The sequence below is a fragment of the Schistocerca americana genome, chromosome X (genome assembly GCF_021461395.2).
Source record: "Schistocerca americana isolate TAMUIC-IGC-003095 chromosome X, iqSchAmer2.1, whole genome shotgun sequence".
In the NCBI taxonomy this organism is placed as follows: domain Eukaryota; kingdom Metazoa; phylum Arthropoda; class Insecta; order Orthoptera; family Acrididae; genus Schistocerca; species Schistocerca americana.
Genome location: NC_060130.1, coordinates 622164062 through 622181557, shown reverse-complemented (window position 1 = coordinate 622181557; position 17496 = coordinate 622164062). Strand labels below are relative to the sequence as shown.

The window sequence follows — 17496 nt, the reverse complement described above, 5'->3', positions numbered from 1 at the left end:
ACCTTTCCGCTTCACGGAAGTAATCCACTTCTTTAGCAGCTCTGGGTGCTTTAGAGGAAACCTGTTCAAAAACATCGAATTAGCAAACGCACTAAGTCTGTATTTTTATCATATTGTATCGGTAGTCCTATTACCTGTGAAATGGTAAGTCACTTTCCTTACTACATCACTTCGTACAATTGAAAGCGGAACAAGAAATCACCATTTCGATAATCCTTAATTCCTTATACACCGTACAGACCGAGAGAAACTTCTTGTCAAATTCGAATATGGCGCACAATACAGACGACAGTAATCAGCTGGTAGAGCCATCTATCGGTAGGTCCACATCCCTGATTTCACTATCCAGACGCCTGTGCGGAAAACGTGCTGAAGAGATCGACATTCGACAGAGAGGGAAGAAGTTCGAGCTGTATTGGCGTCTGCGTGACGTACGGACGAACTGGGAGTTTCAAGTTTGTAGTGAAGCTGGTTAAGTTAGAAAATGCAGTACACGTACGCGAATTAGGTATGGTGTAAAATAAATGTGGTGAACTCAATATCTGTGTGTAAATAATACTGGAAAATTGATTGCTATGTTGAATTCCAGTAATTTGTAGCCAGAACCATTTTATGTTTTGACCTTACGGTGTTTGTGTAAAGTTTCAGTTGTGTGGATGACACCAGTGCTGCGTATAGCAGTCAGTTAATGTGCTTTGGAGCTGTTATTGTTAGGACGGCGATTATAGTGAGTTATTCGCAATTGAAATATAATAACATGCCAAAGAATTGGGTGTATTGAGGCTTTGCAGATGCCGGTGTTATGAAAAAGATACACATCGGAATTATCGTTGTACTTTGTGATCGTATTCAGTAAGATAAATATATTTACGGTTTTTGGACTCATTCTCGATACTAAAACGAATCAGTCATTCGTTGGAACACCAATTTGTCAGTCCAACTCGCAGCCGTTGAAAAAGCGCCTTATGTCTTGTTTTGATAAATGGTTTGGTAATGGTATTAACAGGTGCAGAATAAGAATTATCGTTTTGTGGTTAAATAAATTTTTAAAATCATTAGCAGCGCTGTATGCAGTAAAAATAGGTAGTATGTATTAAGTCCTGCGGCTTGGTTGTCAATAAATTGTAATCTAATATTGTATTGCTACTAGTTTATAGGCTAACAGAATTTAAATAGTTTCTGTATAGGATTAGTTTCCGACGCTATTGTCAACTATATAGGAGCGTCTAAAATTTACCGTAATACAGTGTGCAATAATTGATTCTGGTTTCAGAAGTATAAGCTGTCTATTTTTGTCAGATTTTAATCGCAATCACTATTTTAGAGGTATCAGCTGAATTCTGTTAAGGCACTCTACAGTGACTTTCTTGAAGTTGACTCTGTTAAATTATTAGGTATGAGCACTTTCTTTATTTATGAAGATTTTTGTGAAAGAGTGTAGGCGCAACCAGTCATCTAATTATCAACCTAAGTTCCATCACCAGTATTGCTGGAAGTAATGATGATTTCACTCAGATAATCGTGTCTCAGAATTGTTTTTAGTTTGATTGTTATAAGTCATAAGTCAAACTGATTTTTGTTGCTCAATATGTGAGAACATTGGTTTCTCGGTTACCAGGAGTGTGCAGTACTATTCGACTCACCAGATCAAAGAATCTGAGTTGTTGCCCGTTATCAGGCCATTGTCACAGGAGCAAGAAATTAAAAAAAAAAGTAATTTATGTGTATAGGACGTCGTACAACAGATCCGTCAGGAAGGTAAGACAGTTCACACACATTCTGCAAAGTTAAAAGAATCTTGTGAATTATGAAGTTGTACTTTTAATTTTGTTTCATCATTTTACTCTTATAGTATTTTAGACATTCTCATTTGTGTGCAGTTAATAAGTTTTTACATAAATAGATATAGTAACACTAGAATTATGCCCTTTATTTGAAGATGAGTAATTATAATTTTGTATATAATTAACCTCAGTTTAGACTTTAATGAAAATGCTGATAGTGTCCTCACCTTTCTTCTAGAGAGCTGTTCCCAACTATAACTGTACATATATTTTTTTTATACTGTGGAAAGTGTATAGTAAAGTATCGTTTGGTCTCCCATTCTCTAAAATGGATATGTTGCATGTGGAAAAAGGTCACCTGCTTATGTACATACTATGATTAATGTGTTACGCTGTAGTTTTTGTATGTTATATAAATTTTGGGGAGTAATATGTTCATTAGTGTGGTAATGCATAATGGCCCCACCAGCCCAGTCTCCGTTGCCTTGGCATCTTGGTTGTGGTGCCACACCGATCAGCACCACAGCATGAGGTTTGTGTTAGATTGGAAGTTGACATTTTGGTTGAGAGGTAACGAAGCCAACATGTGCGAGTGTGAAATGATTACAGTAAAAGATCTGTAGCAAAGTCCATTGGGGTTCCCCTTTCATATTTCTGTATGGTGCAGGTGTAAACGTTAGCCTCCGCTACTGGTCAGTTTGTCACAACCAGACTTCCTGCTTTCACATTCATTGGCTTGGCCAACTCTGAACCAGTCAGTCTTCGTCAAACCAAACCTAGATTTCAGCTTGTGCTGCAGCTTCTACTGTCATAAACAGAGAATAACATCCTCTAAACAAATTGTGTAATGTTTGTTGCTTGATCAGACACTTGCCGACCTAGGAAATCTTTGTTATTGTATGTAGGTTTCTTTGGCTCCAGATGCATTTCCGACTGCACGATAGTAAGTGCGACAGAGTGTAACGTGTTTGTGAAATTTTTCAGGCAGCTGTCAATTCATCTTTCACACACAACCAGTTGAAGTTTTTAAAAATATGAATTCCGGTCCCTCAGCGTTGAATATTTGGGTAATTTTTTTCCCCCCTAATTCCAATGGAAGTAAGTACTTGACTGACTTGTCGTGCATAATCAGTGACCATAACATGGACAGTATCCAGTTTGAAACATAATGCAGCTTTGCTATCAGTCTATTGATTTTTACATTCCCCTGAAAAAGAAGTCAAATGGTGTTTTTGTGAGTATTTCTCATATGCTTGAGATTACTGTATGGCATAGCTCACAGTGATGGATGACAGTAACAAAGAAATTTCCACATGAGAGGGGATCTCACAACTTACAAAAGCGTTGATGAAACTGCAAATTCTACCTGAACTTCGAATAATCATTGCAGACCGATGTGGCAGCTTAGAAAATTTTATTTGGGATCCTGAGAACTACTAAAATAAAATTTGCTACCCATTGATTCATCGAAATTTGGAATTTCAACCAGGGTATCATGGGTAAATCATGTTATGGGAGAGGATACCTCGGAGTTGTGTTGTCAAGACAGGATAATTATCAGTGATGTGGCCTTATCTTTATAGATGGCTACCTCATTTTAACTTTAGTGATCATAGGCAGTACATATAGATGACAAAAATTAATGCTGTTATTCAATGACTACAGCTGTCACTTTGACTGTACCCGTCAGTCTTGTCTGCTTTCTATTACTGTTTGACATAATTAGGGATGCGCAATTTCCCTAAATCGCTCCAGGCAAATGCCGGGATGGTTCCTTGGAAAAAGTATGGCCTAATTCCTTCCCTAATCTGATAAGACCGATGACCTCGCTGTTTGGTCTCTTCCCCCTAACAACCCATAATTAGGGATGAAGGGTCTAGATGGTCTTCCATGAGTGTTATAACCATTACATTTGGAAGTCAATCAAAATTCTTTTGACTTGCTTTTGGTATATGGTGTAATGTGCTGGCAACACTTCAGAGGGTGGTCTAGTGGGGGGGGGGGGTCAACCGAAGCGTCAGATTCCACCCATCGGCTTTGACACGTGACATAAGGCTGTTGTGGTGTATGACGTCATGACGGCGCTGAGTTTAGTTTGTGAGAGTGATGTGTTTGTAGGTGTCATTTTGATGTGATCGGTGGTGCTCTCTGGTGGTGTGTTTGTGTTGTGTGTTAGGTGATTTTTTTGGTTTAGTTTGCATGTGTGGCGTGTTTATAGGTGGCGTATTGTTGGGGGTCGGTGGTTCTCTCTGGTGGCGTGTTTATGGTTAGCTTGTTACATGGTGTAGGGGGTTCATTTGCGCGGTAGCATTGCGCGTGTGTGGTATTGGTGGTGACCGTGCTTTCAGCGGGATATTTTTCAATGAGTTAACAATTTTGGTTTCGTTATGTCAGCGTTATTGTAGTTTTTTTTCCCTGTTCGTTGTGTGTGAATTTTGGTAAATCACTTTGTTTGTCTTGGTAGGTATGGATATGACTGACAAGGTCAACAGTTTTTTGGTTGTTGGTGATGATGGAGGACAGTGTGTTGTCTCGAATCAAATTTCTTAAGCTATTTGGCCTGTTGGCTGAAATCATGATGTATTCAGTGTCTCGTGAAGAAATGAGGCTTACTAAAGTTCCGGCAGCTTGGATAACAGGTCAAGGGAGATGTTAGATTCAAATTTTGATTTTGTAGAGGTTTTCTTTTGTGGTAGGATTAAGTGTGGTGGTGGTGAAAGCGTGGTATTGGTAGTTGCAGATGACCTATATAGGTCAAGGGAAGTGTTAGATTCCAGTGGATATAGTTTTTAGTTGATTTTGGGAAGGTTGTGGTCGTTTTATTTTGTCGTTTGGTATAGTGGTGTGTGTTTATTTTTAGTTTGTCCCCACCCAGAAACCCCCCAATTTCCCCCACTTGTCCCATTAGTTTCATTATATTTTTGAAGGAATATGTGTTTTACTGGATCTATTTTTGTGTTTGTTGTCATGGTTATGTAATAACGTCATAGTCGCGATATGGGAGTTGTTGTGAATGGCTGTTTCCGTCATATTGGTGACTTTATTGGTCAAAGCATACGGGTGGAATCGGACGTTTCCATTAACCTCTAGTGCCTAGCGTTGCTCGCTCCAGATTACGGGTTTCCAAGTTTGATTCCCGGCTGGGTTGGGGATTTTCTCTGCCCGGAGACTTGGTGTTTGTGTTGTCCTCATCATTTCATCATCATTCGTGACAGTGGCTAGATTGGACTGTGTGAAAAACAATTGGACTGTGTACGGGCACTGACGACTGTGCAGTTGAATGCCCCACAAACCGAACATCACCACCACCACCACCACCACCACCACCACCACCACCACCACCACTTCATAGGGTCCCCTCTTGGTGACATCCCTGAGTGCTTGATTAACCTTTGCTAGACAATTGATTAGACATGAAATATCAGCTTCCATCATACTTAGCTGGACCATATGTCAGAATGCCACAGACTGTGTGTGACTGAATAGTGTCCATAGTGTGGAAGTTGATATTTTTACCCATGATAAATTTCTCGTTTCGTCTTTTTTTGTCCTCAAAGAATACAAAAGCAAAGCTATTTTTGTTTATCCATAGAACATAAGTGCATGTACATTTCAGTAGCTGGATGTATCTACTGCAACCTACATCTTTCTGAATCTGCTTAGTGTATTCATCTCTAGGTCTCCCTCCACGATGCCCTCGAATACTAAATTGGTGATACCTTGATGCCTCAGAACATGTCCTACCAACCGATCCCTTCTTCTAGTCAAATTGTGCCACATGTTTCTCTTCTCCCCAATTCTATTCAGTACCTCCTCATTAGTTATGTGATCTACCCATCTAATATTCGGCACTCTTCTGACACTTAAACCTATACTGAATGTTAACAAATTTCTCTTGCCATAGCCAGTCTACATTTTATATCCTCTCTACTTTGACCATCACTAGTTATTTTGCTCCCCAAATAGCAAACCTAATATCCTCAGTAACACCTGGTTTAATTCAACTACATTCCATTATCATTATTTTGCTTTTGTTGTTGTTCATCTTACATCATCCTTTCCAGACACTGTCAATTTTGTTCAGCTGTTCTTCCAGGTCCTTTGCTGGTCTGGCAGACTTACAGTATCGTTGGCAAACCTCAGAGTTTTTATTTCTTCTCCATGGATTTTGATTCCTACTCCAAAATTTTCTTTTGTTTCCTTTACTGCTTGCTGAATGTACAGATTGAATAACATCTGCGACTTATTAAACTGATAGTTCGGTAATTTTCACACCTGTCAACACCTGCTTTCTTTGGGATTGGAATTATTATATTCTTCTTGAAGTCTGATGGTATTTAGCTCGTCTCAATCATCTTGTTCACCAGATGGTAGAGTTTTGTCAGGGCTGGCTGTCCCAAGGCTATCATTAGCTCTAATGGAATGTTGTCTACTCCCAGGACCTTGTTTCGGCTTAGGTCATTCAGTGCTCTGTCAAACTCTTCTTGTAGTATCATATCTCCCATTTCATCTTCATCTACATCCTCTTTCATTTCCATAATATTGCCCTCAAGTGCATCACCCTTGTACAGACCCTCTACATACTCCTTCCACCTTTCTGCTTTCCCTTCTTTGCTTAGAACTGGATTTCCATCTGAGCTCTTGATATTCATACAAGTGGTTCTCTTTTCTCCATAGGTCTCTTTAATTTTCCTGTAGGCAATATCTATCTTACCCTTGTGAGATAAGCCTTTACATCCTTACATTTGACCTCTAGCCATCCCTGCTTAGCCATTTTGCACTTCCTGTCAATATCGTTTTTGAGACATTTGTATTCCTTTTTGCCTGCTTCATTTACTGCATTTTTATATTTTCTCCTTTCATCAATTGATTTCGATATTTCTTCTGTTACCCAAGGATTTCTACTAGCCCTGGTCTTTTTACTCACTTGATTCTCTGATGCCTTCACTATTTCATCTCTCAAAGCTACCCATTCTTCTTCTATTGTATTTCTTTCCCTCGTTCTTGTCAGTCGTTCTCTAATGCTCTCTTTGAAACTCTGTACAACCTCTGGTTCTTTTAGTTTAGCCAGGTCCCATCTCCTGAAATTCCCACCTTTTTGCAGTTTCTTCAGTTTTAATCTATAGTTCATAACGAATAGATTGTGGTCAGAATGAATAGATCTAGAAAATAGTGTTACTATAATTAGAACATTGAGCAAGTAGTAGTGTGAAAAGACAAGGGGAATCGTGGTCTGATCATCTAGATTTAAGTTTTCTGTGGTTTACCAATATCAGTCAATGTGAAAACTGGGATAGTTGCTATAACAAGACCACAGAATAAATCTCACTTCCAGACTGTAAAAATAATGATAATGTGAAACTGACATTCTGGGATAGGTTTTTTGTTGGAGAAAACTAATACATAATCAGGTGATATAATACTTGAGTAATTTTTGTTTCTTTGGTACTGGTGTAAATTATTCAGTGATTTTTGACATGAGCAGGAAAGTATATAGCTTGAAATATGGATGTACATGTTAAGGTATACAATACAAAAGTCTGTCATATTTTTAAGATGACAGCATTACCGTTCCAATGCCGAGTGCTGTAATTTCAGGAAAAGTTCCAATGTGATCATCAAGCAGTTAGCTGAAATTTTGTGTGAACATTTGCATATGTTCCGAACGAACATTGGTATAGTTTCATGATCATTAATTCAATACTTCGGAGATATAGTCATTTGTTTGACCCGATAGCGTAGCTACAATATGTGATCAAGTGTCCAGATGCCTGGCTTAAAATGACTTAAAAGTTCATGGCGCCCTCCATCTGTAATGCTGGAATTCAATGTGGTGTTGGCCCCCATTAGCCTTCATGGCAACTTCCACTCTCGCAAGCATATATTCAATCAGGTGATGGAAGGTTTCTTGGGAATGGCAGCCCATTCAAGGAGTGCTGCACTGAGGAGAGGTATTGATGTTGATCAGTGAGGCCAGGCACGAAGTCGGCATTCCAAAACATCCCAAAGGTGTTCAATAGGATTCAGGTCAGGACTCCGTGCAGGCCAGTCTATTACAGGGATGTTTTTGTTATGTAACTACTCCGCCACAGGCCATGCATTATGAATAGGTGCTCGATCGTGTTGAAAGATGCAATCGCCATCCCTGAATTACTCTTCAACAGTGGAAAGCAAGATGGTGCTTAAAACATCAATGTAGCCTGTGCTGTGATAGTGCCACGCAAAACAAGGGGTGCAAACCCCCTCCATGAAACGCCATAACACCACCGTCTCCAAATTTTACTGTTGGCACTACACACACTGGCAGGTGACATTTACTGGGCATTCGCATACCCACACCCTGCTATCTGATCGCCACATTGTGTACCGTGATTCATCACTCCACAATGGTTTTCCATTGTTCAATCGTCCAATGTTTATACTCCTTACACCAAGCGAGGCATATTTTGGCATTTACCAGCATGGTGTGTGGCTAATGAGCAGGTGCTAGGCTATGAAATCAAAGTTTTCTCACCTCCCACCTGACTGTCATAGTACTTGCAGTGGATCCTGACACAGTTAGGAATTCCTGTGTGATGGTCTGGATAGATGTCTGCCTATTACGTATTACGACCTTCTTCAACTGTCAGCGGTCTCTGTTAGTCAACAGACAAGGTCGGCCTGTACGCTATTGTGCTGTATGTGTCGGTTCATGTTTTCATTTCACTATCACATCAGAAACAGGGACGTGGAAATCTCGTCTACAGACATATGACGCAAGTGACACCCAATCACCTGACTATGTTCGAAGTCTGTGAGTTCTGCGGATTGCCCCTTTCTGCTGTCACATTATCTAATGACTACTGGGGTCGCTGATATGGGGTATGTGGCAATAGGTGGCAGCACAATACACCTAATATGAAAAACATATGTTTTGGGGGGGGGGGGGTGTCTGGATCCTTTTGATCACATAATGTATCAACAGTGCGCCCTGGAGTTTACAGAAACTTTGAGACATAATATGTTGGCCAATATTTTCTTGAAAAAAAAATAAAATGTGATCATTGTATAAAGGTTTTTGCAGTCTTCAGTGAAATAATAATAATAATAATAATAATAAAACCCGTGGAGGCCCAGGAAAAGAATAGGCCTCCGGTATGTTCTGCCAGTCGTAAAAGGCGACAAAAAGAACAAACCACTAATAGGGCTAACCCCCCTTTTAGTGTGATTAGTTGGTTCAGGACAGAACTAAAGAAGCCTTGGACAAGCGCCGTCATGGTCGGGGACGACGCTTGAACCCTATGCCCGCCCACAATGGTAACGACACTGCTAGCCAACTGGAAAATGATTCAAATCCAAATAGAGGTGTTTTGCAGGATATGCTTCCTGCAACCACCCTAGAAGGAAAACAAAGACAGAGGATAAGATGGTCAGATGAAGTTAATCGACACCTCATGTTCTGTTATTACCAAGCAACAAACCTAGGAACCAACACAACTGGATACAGATCACAAGTATACACAACATTTATTACCAGATACCCAGAATTAAAATTTTTAACATAACAACGACTAGCTGATCAGATCCGTGTAATGATAAAAAATAACAGGATACCCCAGTCAGAATTAGAAAACATCAAACAACAAGTACAACAAATACTGGAACAAAATAATGTGCAATCAGAAGAAGAAGAAAATACAGTAATGGACTCAAACATCCCAGAGCAAACAAACAAAGAACAACACGCATCAATTAAACAGTCAGAGGAAAACGAAATCTTAAGACAGCCACCAGAACAAGCACAAATAGAACACGAAGTGACACACATGTTAGATATAGAAGAAAAATTTCAGCTGACATATATAGAATACAAAGACACAAATACAGACATTAGACCATTCTTGCATAGACCGCCAAATAACCCACAAGTCGAAACAACAATAAAAACTACAAACACAATCATACACAACAAAATAAATGAAAACACAACTATGGAAGAGTTACAACTACTGGTTTATATAGGAGCACTCACTACACTAAACATACACACTAGGCAGAGATCAGAACCAACCAACACACAGAAGAAACCCACAAAACCAGCATGGCAACACAGGCTACAGATCAGAATAGAAAAACTGAGAAAAGACATCGGACAGCTAACACAATTTATAAGAAATGAAATGTCAGAAAAAAAACGAAAAAGGTTAGGTAAAATCTCACAACAAGAAGTGATAGAGCAATTAGATCAAAAGAAGCAGAAATTACAAGCATTGGCCAAACGACTTAGAAGATACAAAAAAAGTGAAAATAGAAGGAAACAAAACCAAACATTCAACACAAACCAAAAGAAATTTTACCAGACAATAGATAACACACACATTAAAATAGACAATCCACCAAACATAACAGACATGGAACACTTCTGGAGCAACACATGGTCAAACCCGGTACAACATAACAGGCATGCACAGTGGATACAAGCAGAAACAGATACATACAAGATGATACCACAAATGCCTGAAGTGATAATTTTGCAACATGAAGTCACCCAAGCAATTAATTCTACTCACAATTGGAAAGCCCCTGGAAAAGATAAAATACCAAATTTCTGGCTAAAGAAATTCACCTAAACACATTCACATCTAACTAAATTATTTAACAGTTACATTGCAGACCCATACACATTCCCTGATACACTTACACATGGAATAACTTATCTGAAACCTAAAGACCAAGCAGACACAGCAAACCCAGCAAAATATTGCCCCCATAACATGCCTACCAACAATATACAAAATATTAACTTCAGTCATTACACAGAAATTAATGACACATACAACACAGAACAAAATTATAAAGAACAAAAAGGCTGTTGCAAAGGAGCAGGAGGATGTAAAGAGCAACTGATAATAGATGCAGAGGTGGCATATCAAGCTAAAACTAAACAAAGGTCGCTACACTATGCATACATTGATTACCAAAAAGCTTTTGATAGTGTACCCCACTCATGGTTACTACAAATATTGGAAATATACAAAGTAGATCCTAAATTGATACAGTTCCTAAACATAGTAATGAAAAATTGGAAAAATCACACTTAATATCCACACAAATTCAAATAACATCACATCACAGCCAATACAGATTAAGCGTGGAATATACCAAGGAGACTCATTAAGTCCTTTCTGGTTCTGCCTTGCTCTGAACCCACTATCCAACATGCTAAATAATACATATTATGGATACAATATTACTGGAACATACCCACACAAAATCACACATCTGCTATACATGGATGATCTTAAACTACTGGCAGCAACAAATCAACAACTCAGCCAATTACTAAAGATAACAAAAGTATTCAGCAATGATATAAATATGGCTTTTGGAACAGACAAATGTAAGAAAAGTAGCATAGTCAAGGGAAAACACACTAAACAAGAAGATTACATATTGGATAACCACAGAGACTGCATAGAAGCAATGGGAAAAACAGATGCCTATAAATATCTAGAATACAGACAAAAAATAGGAATAGATAATACAAATATTAAAGAAGAACTAAAAGAAAAATATAGACAAAGACTAACAAAAATACTGAAAACAGAATTGACAGCAAGAAACAAGACAAAAGCTATAAATACTTATGCTATACCAATATTGACCTACTCATTTGGAGTAGTGAAATGGAGTAACACAGACCTAGAAGCACTCAATACACTTACACGATCACAATGCCACAAATATAGAATACATCACATACATTCAGCAACTGAAAGATTCACATTAAGCAGAAAGGAAGGAGGAAGGGGATTTATCGACATAAAAAACCTACATTATGGACAGGTAGACAATTTAAGAAAATTCTTTATAGAACGAGCAGAAACTAGCAAAATACACAAAGCAATCACTCATATAAATACATCGGCTACACCACTGCAATTTCATAACCACTTCTACAACCCTTTAGATCACATAACATCAACAGATACGAAGAAAGTAAATTGGAAAAAGAAAACACTACATGGCAAGCACCCGTATCATCTAACACAGCCACACATCGGTCAAGACGCATCCAACGCATGGCTAAGAAAAGGCAATATATACAGTGAGACAGAAAGGATTCATGATTGCAATACAGGATCAAACAATAAACACCAGATATTACAGCAAGCATATTATTAAAGATCCCAATACTACAACAGAGAAATGCAGACTTTGCAAACAACAAATAGAAACAGTAGATCACATCACAAGCGGGTGTACAATACTAGCAAATACAGAATACCCCAGAAGACAAGACAATGTAGCAAAAATAGTACATCAACAGCTTGCCTTACAACATAAACTTATAAAACAACACGTTCCCACATACAAGTATGCACCACAAAATGTACTGGAGAATGATGAATACAAATTATACTGGAACAGAACCATTTTAACAGATAAAACAACACCACATAACAAACCTGACACCATACTCACCAATAAAAAGAAGAAATTAACACAACTAATCGAAATATCCATACCCAATACAACAAATATACAAAAGAAAACAGGAGAAAAAATTGAAAAATACATCCAACTGGCTGAGGAAGTCAAGGACATGTGGCATCAGGATAAAGTTGACATTATACCAATTATACTATCAACTACAGGAGTCATACCACACAATATCCACCAGTACATTAATGCAATACAGCTACATCCAAACTTATATATACAACTACAGAAATCCGTAATTATTGATACATGTTCGATTACCCGAAAGTTCCTAAATGCAATATAACATATACCGTACAGTTAAAAGGAAGTGACGCTTGATCAAGGTCCGCGTCACTTTCCATTTTTGACCAGACATAACGTCTGAGAAAAGAAAGAAATAATAATAATAAATTCTTGAGTGATTTACATATGGAAAAATCTGAAGCAGTCACCTGAAAATAATCAGCTATTTATATCTCCAGAAGTATTTTTGGGGTATGGATTAAGTAACCTAATATAAAGGATAGTTTCCTCTTTTTTGTGGTTCTAGTACTCTGAGGTAAACACATCTGTTAAGCATAATTTTTTGGGTTCTGTCTTATCAAAATTTCTTCCGGAGCAGTAACATAAATGATATCATCTGATGAGCAGTACAGTTTTCCTCAGGACCTCCTACAGCAAGTTAATGAAACATGTAAGAAATTAAAGTAGCTTGAAGTAAGCATAAGCTTTGGATCCCAAAAGTGACATCTTCTACCTTTCGCCTGTGACACTTACAGAATTATAGAATCAGCTTGAGATCCTGTGTAAAGAAACCCTTATCAAGTTGGGGAACCTGTGGTAAAGAAACTCACTCATGGCTGCTGTTGCACAGGTAGGGATGCTGGCTTTCTCACTTTAAAAGAAACCAGCGTTGGTTAAGCCACCACAGGGCGCACGCGATCTCGCACGCACACACATACATGTATACAACTTTTCATATGTACTCTAATGTTCCACATTAACTGCAGACTATGCTAAGACACAGTATGCTATACTTTAAACCAGAATTAAAGTATGGCATGAACGGCATTACACTATAAAAAAGAGATACTAACCATTCTGCATAACATGAATCCACTCCAAAAAATGTAAGGAAGACTGCTGTAAACTTCACAAAAATTTGCACAATGTGATAATGTTGTAAAACATGCAGGCTATTTATATGATGTGTGCTGCAGCTGTTGTGCGGCAATTTTACTACTGTGATCTCCACTGCATTGGAAATGCACAGTTAAATTATGAAGCTTATAACCAGTTCAATTCTGTGGTTATAGCAGGAAAACAGACTGAAATATGTTACCATTAGTCATTGCAGAAGACATCTTTTTTAAAAAATTTTTTAGAGTTATTCGCACTTTCTCACTTCCTAGCCATGAAGACTTTTGATTTTGCCTTCCACAGAGTACTAAAAAATTGTAGAACATAATAAAAGGTGTCAGATTTAACTGAGTACCAATGAAATGGCAGTCCCTTTTCAATGCCTCTCCACCTTGTCGTTTTTAGGGCCTTATATACTCAGATTGCAAAACCAAATATAGTTTTTGGGTGGTCTAGGACATATTCTTTCCAATGAAAATGATTTAAGAGTTTTCAGAAGGCGAAATGCTACTGACAGACCACAGTGTCACCTCCAACCAACAGCTGTAACTGGATGTAGATATGGAAGGACACGTGGTGAGCACACCAATCTTTTGGTTGCTGCCAGTTTTCCTGATCAAAGCTTTTATTTCTCAACCAAGGTGTTCCCCAATTGGCCCCACAAGGGCCAAGACAAAAATTGTCATTTTTGCCTCAATTTGTAAAGTGTTGGAAAGCAGTAGATGTATGAAATTTTATGTTCTGAGACCTTGTATTAGTAAGTTATTATGTGCAAAGCTTCAAGTTTATCCTGTTATTACTGCCAGAAATATAAAAACCATAAAAAATCTGGGATAAGGATTCACTGATAGTTTTTACCAATTTATTATCAGCAAATGATAATCGTTTATTTTCAAATGGCCATTTATGTACACTAGTCCATTCAGTCACCAGTTGTACTCGACAATTTTTGTCCATCAGTATATGTGCTGGAATGAAATTTTCACTCTTCTGCGGAACGTGCACTGATATGAAACTTCCTGGCAGATTAAAACTGTGTGCCGGACCAAGACTCGAACTCGGGACCTTTGCCTTTTGCGGGCAAGTGCTCTACCAACTGAGCTACCCAAGCATGACTCACGCCCCGTCCTCACAGCTTTAATTCTGCCAGTACCTCATCTCCTACCTTCCAAACTTCACAGCTCTCCTGCGAACCTTGCAAAACTCGCTCTCTTGGAAGAAAGGATATTTGCAAAGACATGGCTTCGCCACAGACTGGGGGATGTTTCCAGAATGAAATTTTCACTCTGCAGCGAAGTGTATGCTTATATGAAACTTCCTTTAGTATATGTGCTGTATATCTTGGCACTTCACATGTGGTGTGCTAGAAGTGGAGAGATAGGCAGAATCCTTTTTCATTTGCTCCGAGCATGTGGGAAGTGCTAAGTTACATTGTGTACGGAACAGTGGTTCTTGGTATACTGAAATACTTTCAACAGTATTAGCTTTTGGAACATGGTGCTTCGGTATGTATCTGAAGTATAATTCTTGGCAAAGTACTCGTATTTTATAATGTTTAAAGCACTGTACAAATATACCTGCAAGAATTTACCACACTCCAAAAATGCATCACATAGATCTTTGTCATTATTACAGGAAGTCTCCAGACTTCACAAATCCTGAGATTGTGACAAATAGAAACTGTGTTTTAGCCTCTCTCTAATTATCAACACGATGTCTATTATGGCAAGAGTAAAATCAGTATCCTGTCAGTTCCGGATACTTAATTTTTTTTCCCCATCACATGACCACAGGTTTGTATCTCTTTAACGACTGAGTTCATTGTTACTTTACCAATACTCGTCCTGAAGTAGACATTATAACCACATTTCAAAATGCAAAATTTCCACAAAAAATCAGAGTACAAGCATGGGCTTTGATGAAAATTCAGATGTGACTCCTGACTTTGAAATTGTACAGGAACATCTGTTTTTCGATGTTTGTTGAAAATAGTGTGATGCTTATGCCATGGTAGTTATGGGGTGTAACAAACAAGTGCCACAATGATTTGACAATAGACTTTGATGCCTTAGGCGCTAAGGCGCTTATGCCCTTACCTTGACCCTTCTTTCCTTTCTTCCTTCTTTCCTTTCATTTCCTTTCCTTTTCTTGCTGGTGCCCTTTATCCAGCCAATGCTAAGTCAGGACTGATATAGCACATCTCCAGTTTTGCGGGGAACCAACCATACCTGTACGTACACTATTATTATGAGGAGGTTGCCACTCCCAAAGATGTTTTAAAGCTACTGCCAGCCACCCTCCAGGGAGGAATATGTGTATCCCTTCTGGCTCATCCAGTGCATTTGCATGGCTGAAGTAACATTGTGTGACTGAGGTGGGAACCATTCCAATGTTAGCCTCAGTGGATGTGGAAAATCACCTAAAGATCATGTTCAGGGTGGCCACCACACTGACCCTTGTCGTTAATCTGGGAGGCAAGTTTAATACTGGACCACTGCACCTCTCACCATCCCAGAAGCAGGCATTTTAATGTGTTCAGCTGTCCAGGTGGTTCATCTTGCCACTAAATAGATAAAGTGTGACATGGTCACAATGGAGGGTTCAGTGATCCCGTGTCTGAAACTGTAGAATTCATGTCAGTTTTTGGTTGGAATAATTTTTATATTTGATTTGAATATATTTTCAATCAATTATTGTCAAGAGGTTGATCTATGTTGATAAAATGATATATAAAAATGTAACAATGGAAAGTCCAGGTTGGAATATCAACAATATTATGTAAAGAGCAGTTTGCTACTCACCGTGAAGGTGACACACTGAGTTGCAGACAGGCACATCGAAAAGACTGTTACACATTGAGCTTTTTGCCAGAGCCATCTTCAGAAAAGGAAACACATACCTACATTCACACAAGCGAGCACATCTGTCACACAGGTGTGCACAACCTGTCTGCAACTCAACATGTCGTTTCTATGGTGAGTAGTGATTTATCCTTTTCATAATATATAAAAATTTAAAATTTTAATGTCACAAAATATAAAATGTGATAAAACTAAAAATTAAAACTGGGAAGTTGTACGCACACTGTCGGTCACTGAGCCACAGCTTGAAACCTGACTGAAGCAGCCAGGTGAACTTAGCCAGTGGTGATGCCAACAACATTCAAAAATAGTGCTGGTACTGTGCCTGTTCTTAAGTTGGGAAGGTGATTGAAGTATTGTTGAAATAGTCTGCTATACCTTCATTAACACTCTGTATCTTTACATCAAGTTTTCATCTCATTAGTAAAGTTCTGAGTCTAAGGCCTCTAACCAGTTCCTTCCTTCCGTGAAGTAAGCTGGATTTTTTCTCTCTATATACATAAGTGGCTTGACAGACAGGGTGAGTAGCAATTTATGGCTGTTTGCTGACGACACAGTGGTGTACGGGAAGGTGTCGTTGAGTGACCAGCAATGCTCATGACGACTTGGACAAAATTTCTAGTTGGTATGATTAACGGTAGCTTGCTCTAAATGCAGAAAAGTCTAAGTTAATGTGGATGAGTATAAAAGACAACCCTGTAACGTTTGAATACAGCCTTAGTAGGGTGCAGCTTGACACAGTCATTGCGAATAAATACGTTGCATAGTGATATGAAATGGGAAGAGCACATCACTTTGATGGTACAGAAGGTGAATGCTTGACTCCGTTTCATTGGGAGAATTTTGGTTAAGTGTAGCTCATTCATAAAGGAGACAGTGTATAGAATGCTAGTGCAACTCATTCTTGAGTTCTGTTGCTGTTGATCAGCAAACACGTATTATGAAGATGCATCATGAAGTCAGATGGGAATCTCTAGAGGAAAGATGATGCTCTTCCTGCAGGGCACTATTGCACAGATTTATTATTATTGCAGAACGATTCTACTGCTGCCAATGTACATTTCATTGCAAGGTCCTGAAGCTAATATGCGAGAAATTGGAGTTTGTATAGAGGCTTTTAGACAGTCTAATTTTTTCCTCACTCTATTTTCAGGTGGAATAGGAGAGGAAATGATTAGTAGTGGTACAAAGTACTTGGTGCAATGCACTGTATGGTGGTTTGTGGCGTGTGTATGTAGTTGTAGATG

The 17496-nt window shown here is 38.6% G+C and overlaps 1 protein-coding gene across 3 annotated transcripts in view; it reads left to right on the top strand.

Moving 5' to 3' along the window:
- Positions 1-331: 331 nt before the first annotated feature.
- Positions 332-17496, top strand: part of LOC124555662 (casein kinase II subunit beta-like) — an 87463-nt gene continuing 70298 nt past the window's right edge. The window contains exons 1-2 of one of the 3 annotated variants that reach the window (XM_047129647.1): positions 332-508; positions 1619-1758. In XM_047129647.1, coding sequence (XP_046985603.1) covers positions 1721-1758 — 38 coding nt within the window. In that variant the 5' untranslated portion in view covers positions 332-508; positions 1619-1720. Of the gene's footprint in view, positions 509-1611; positions 1759-17496 lie in introns of all 3 variants that reach the window. The other 2 variants (XM_047129646.1, XM_047129645.1) reach the window with 2 other exon arrangements.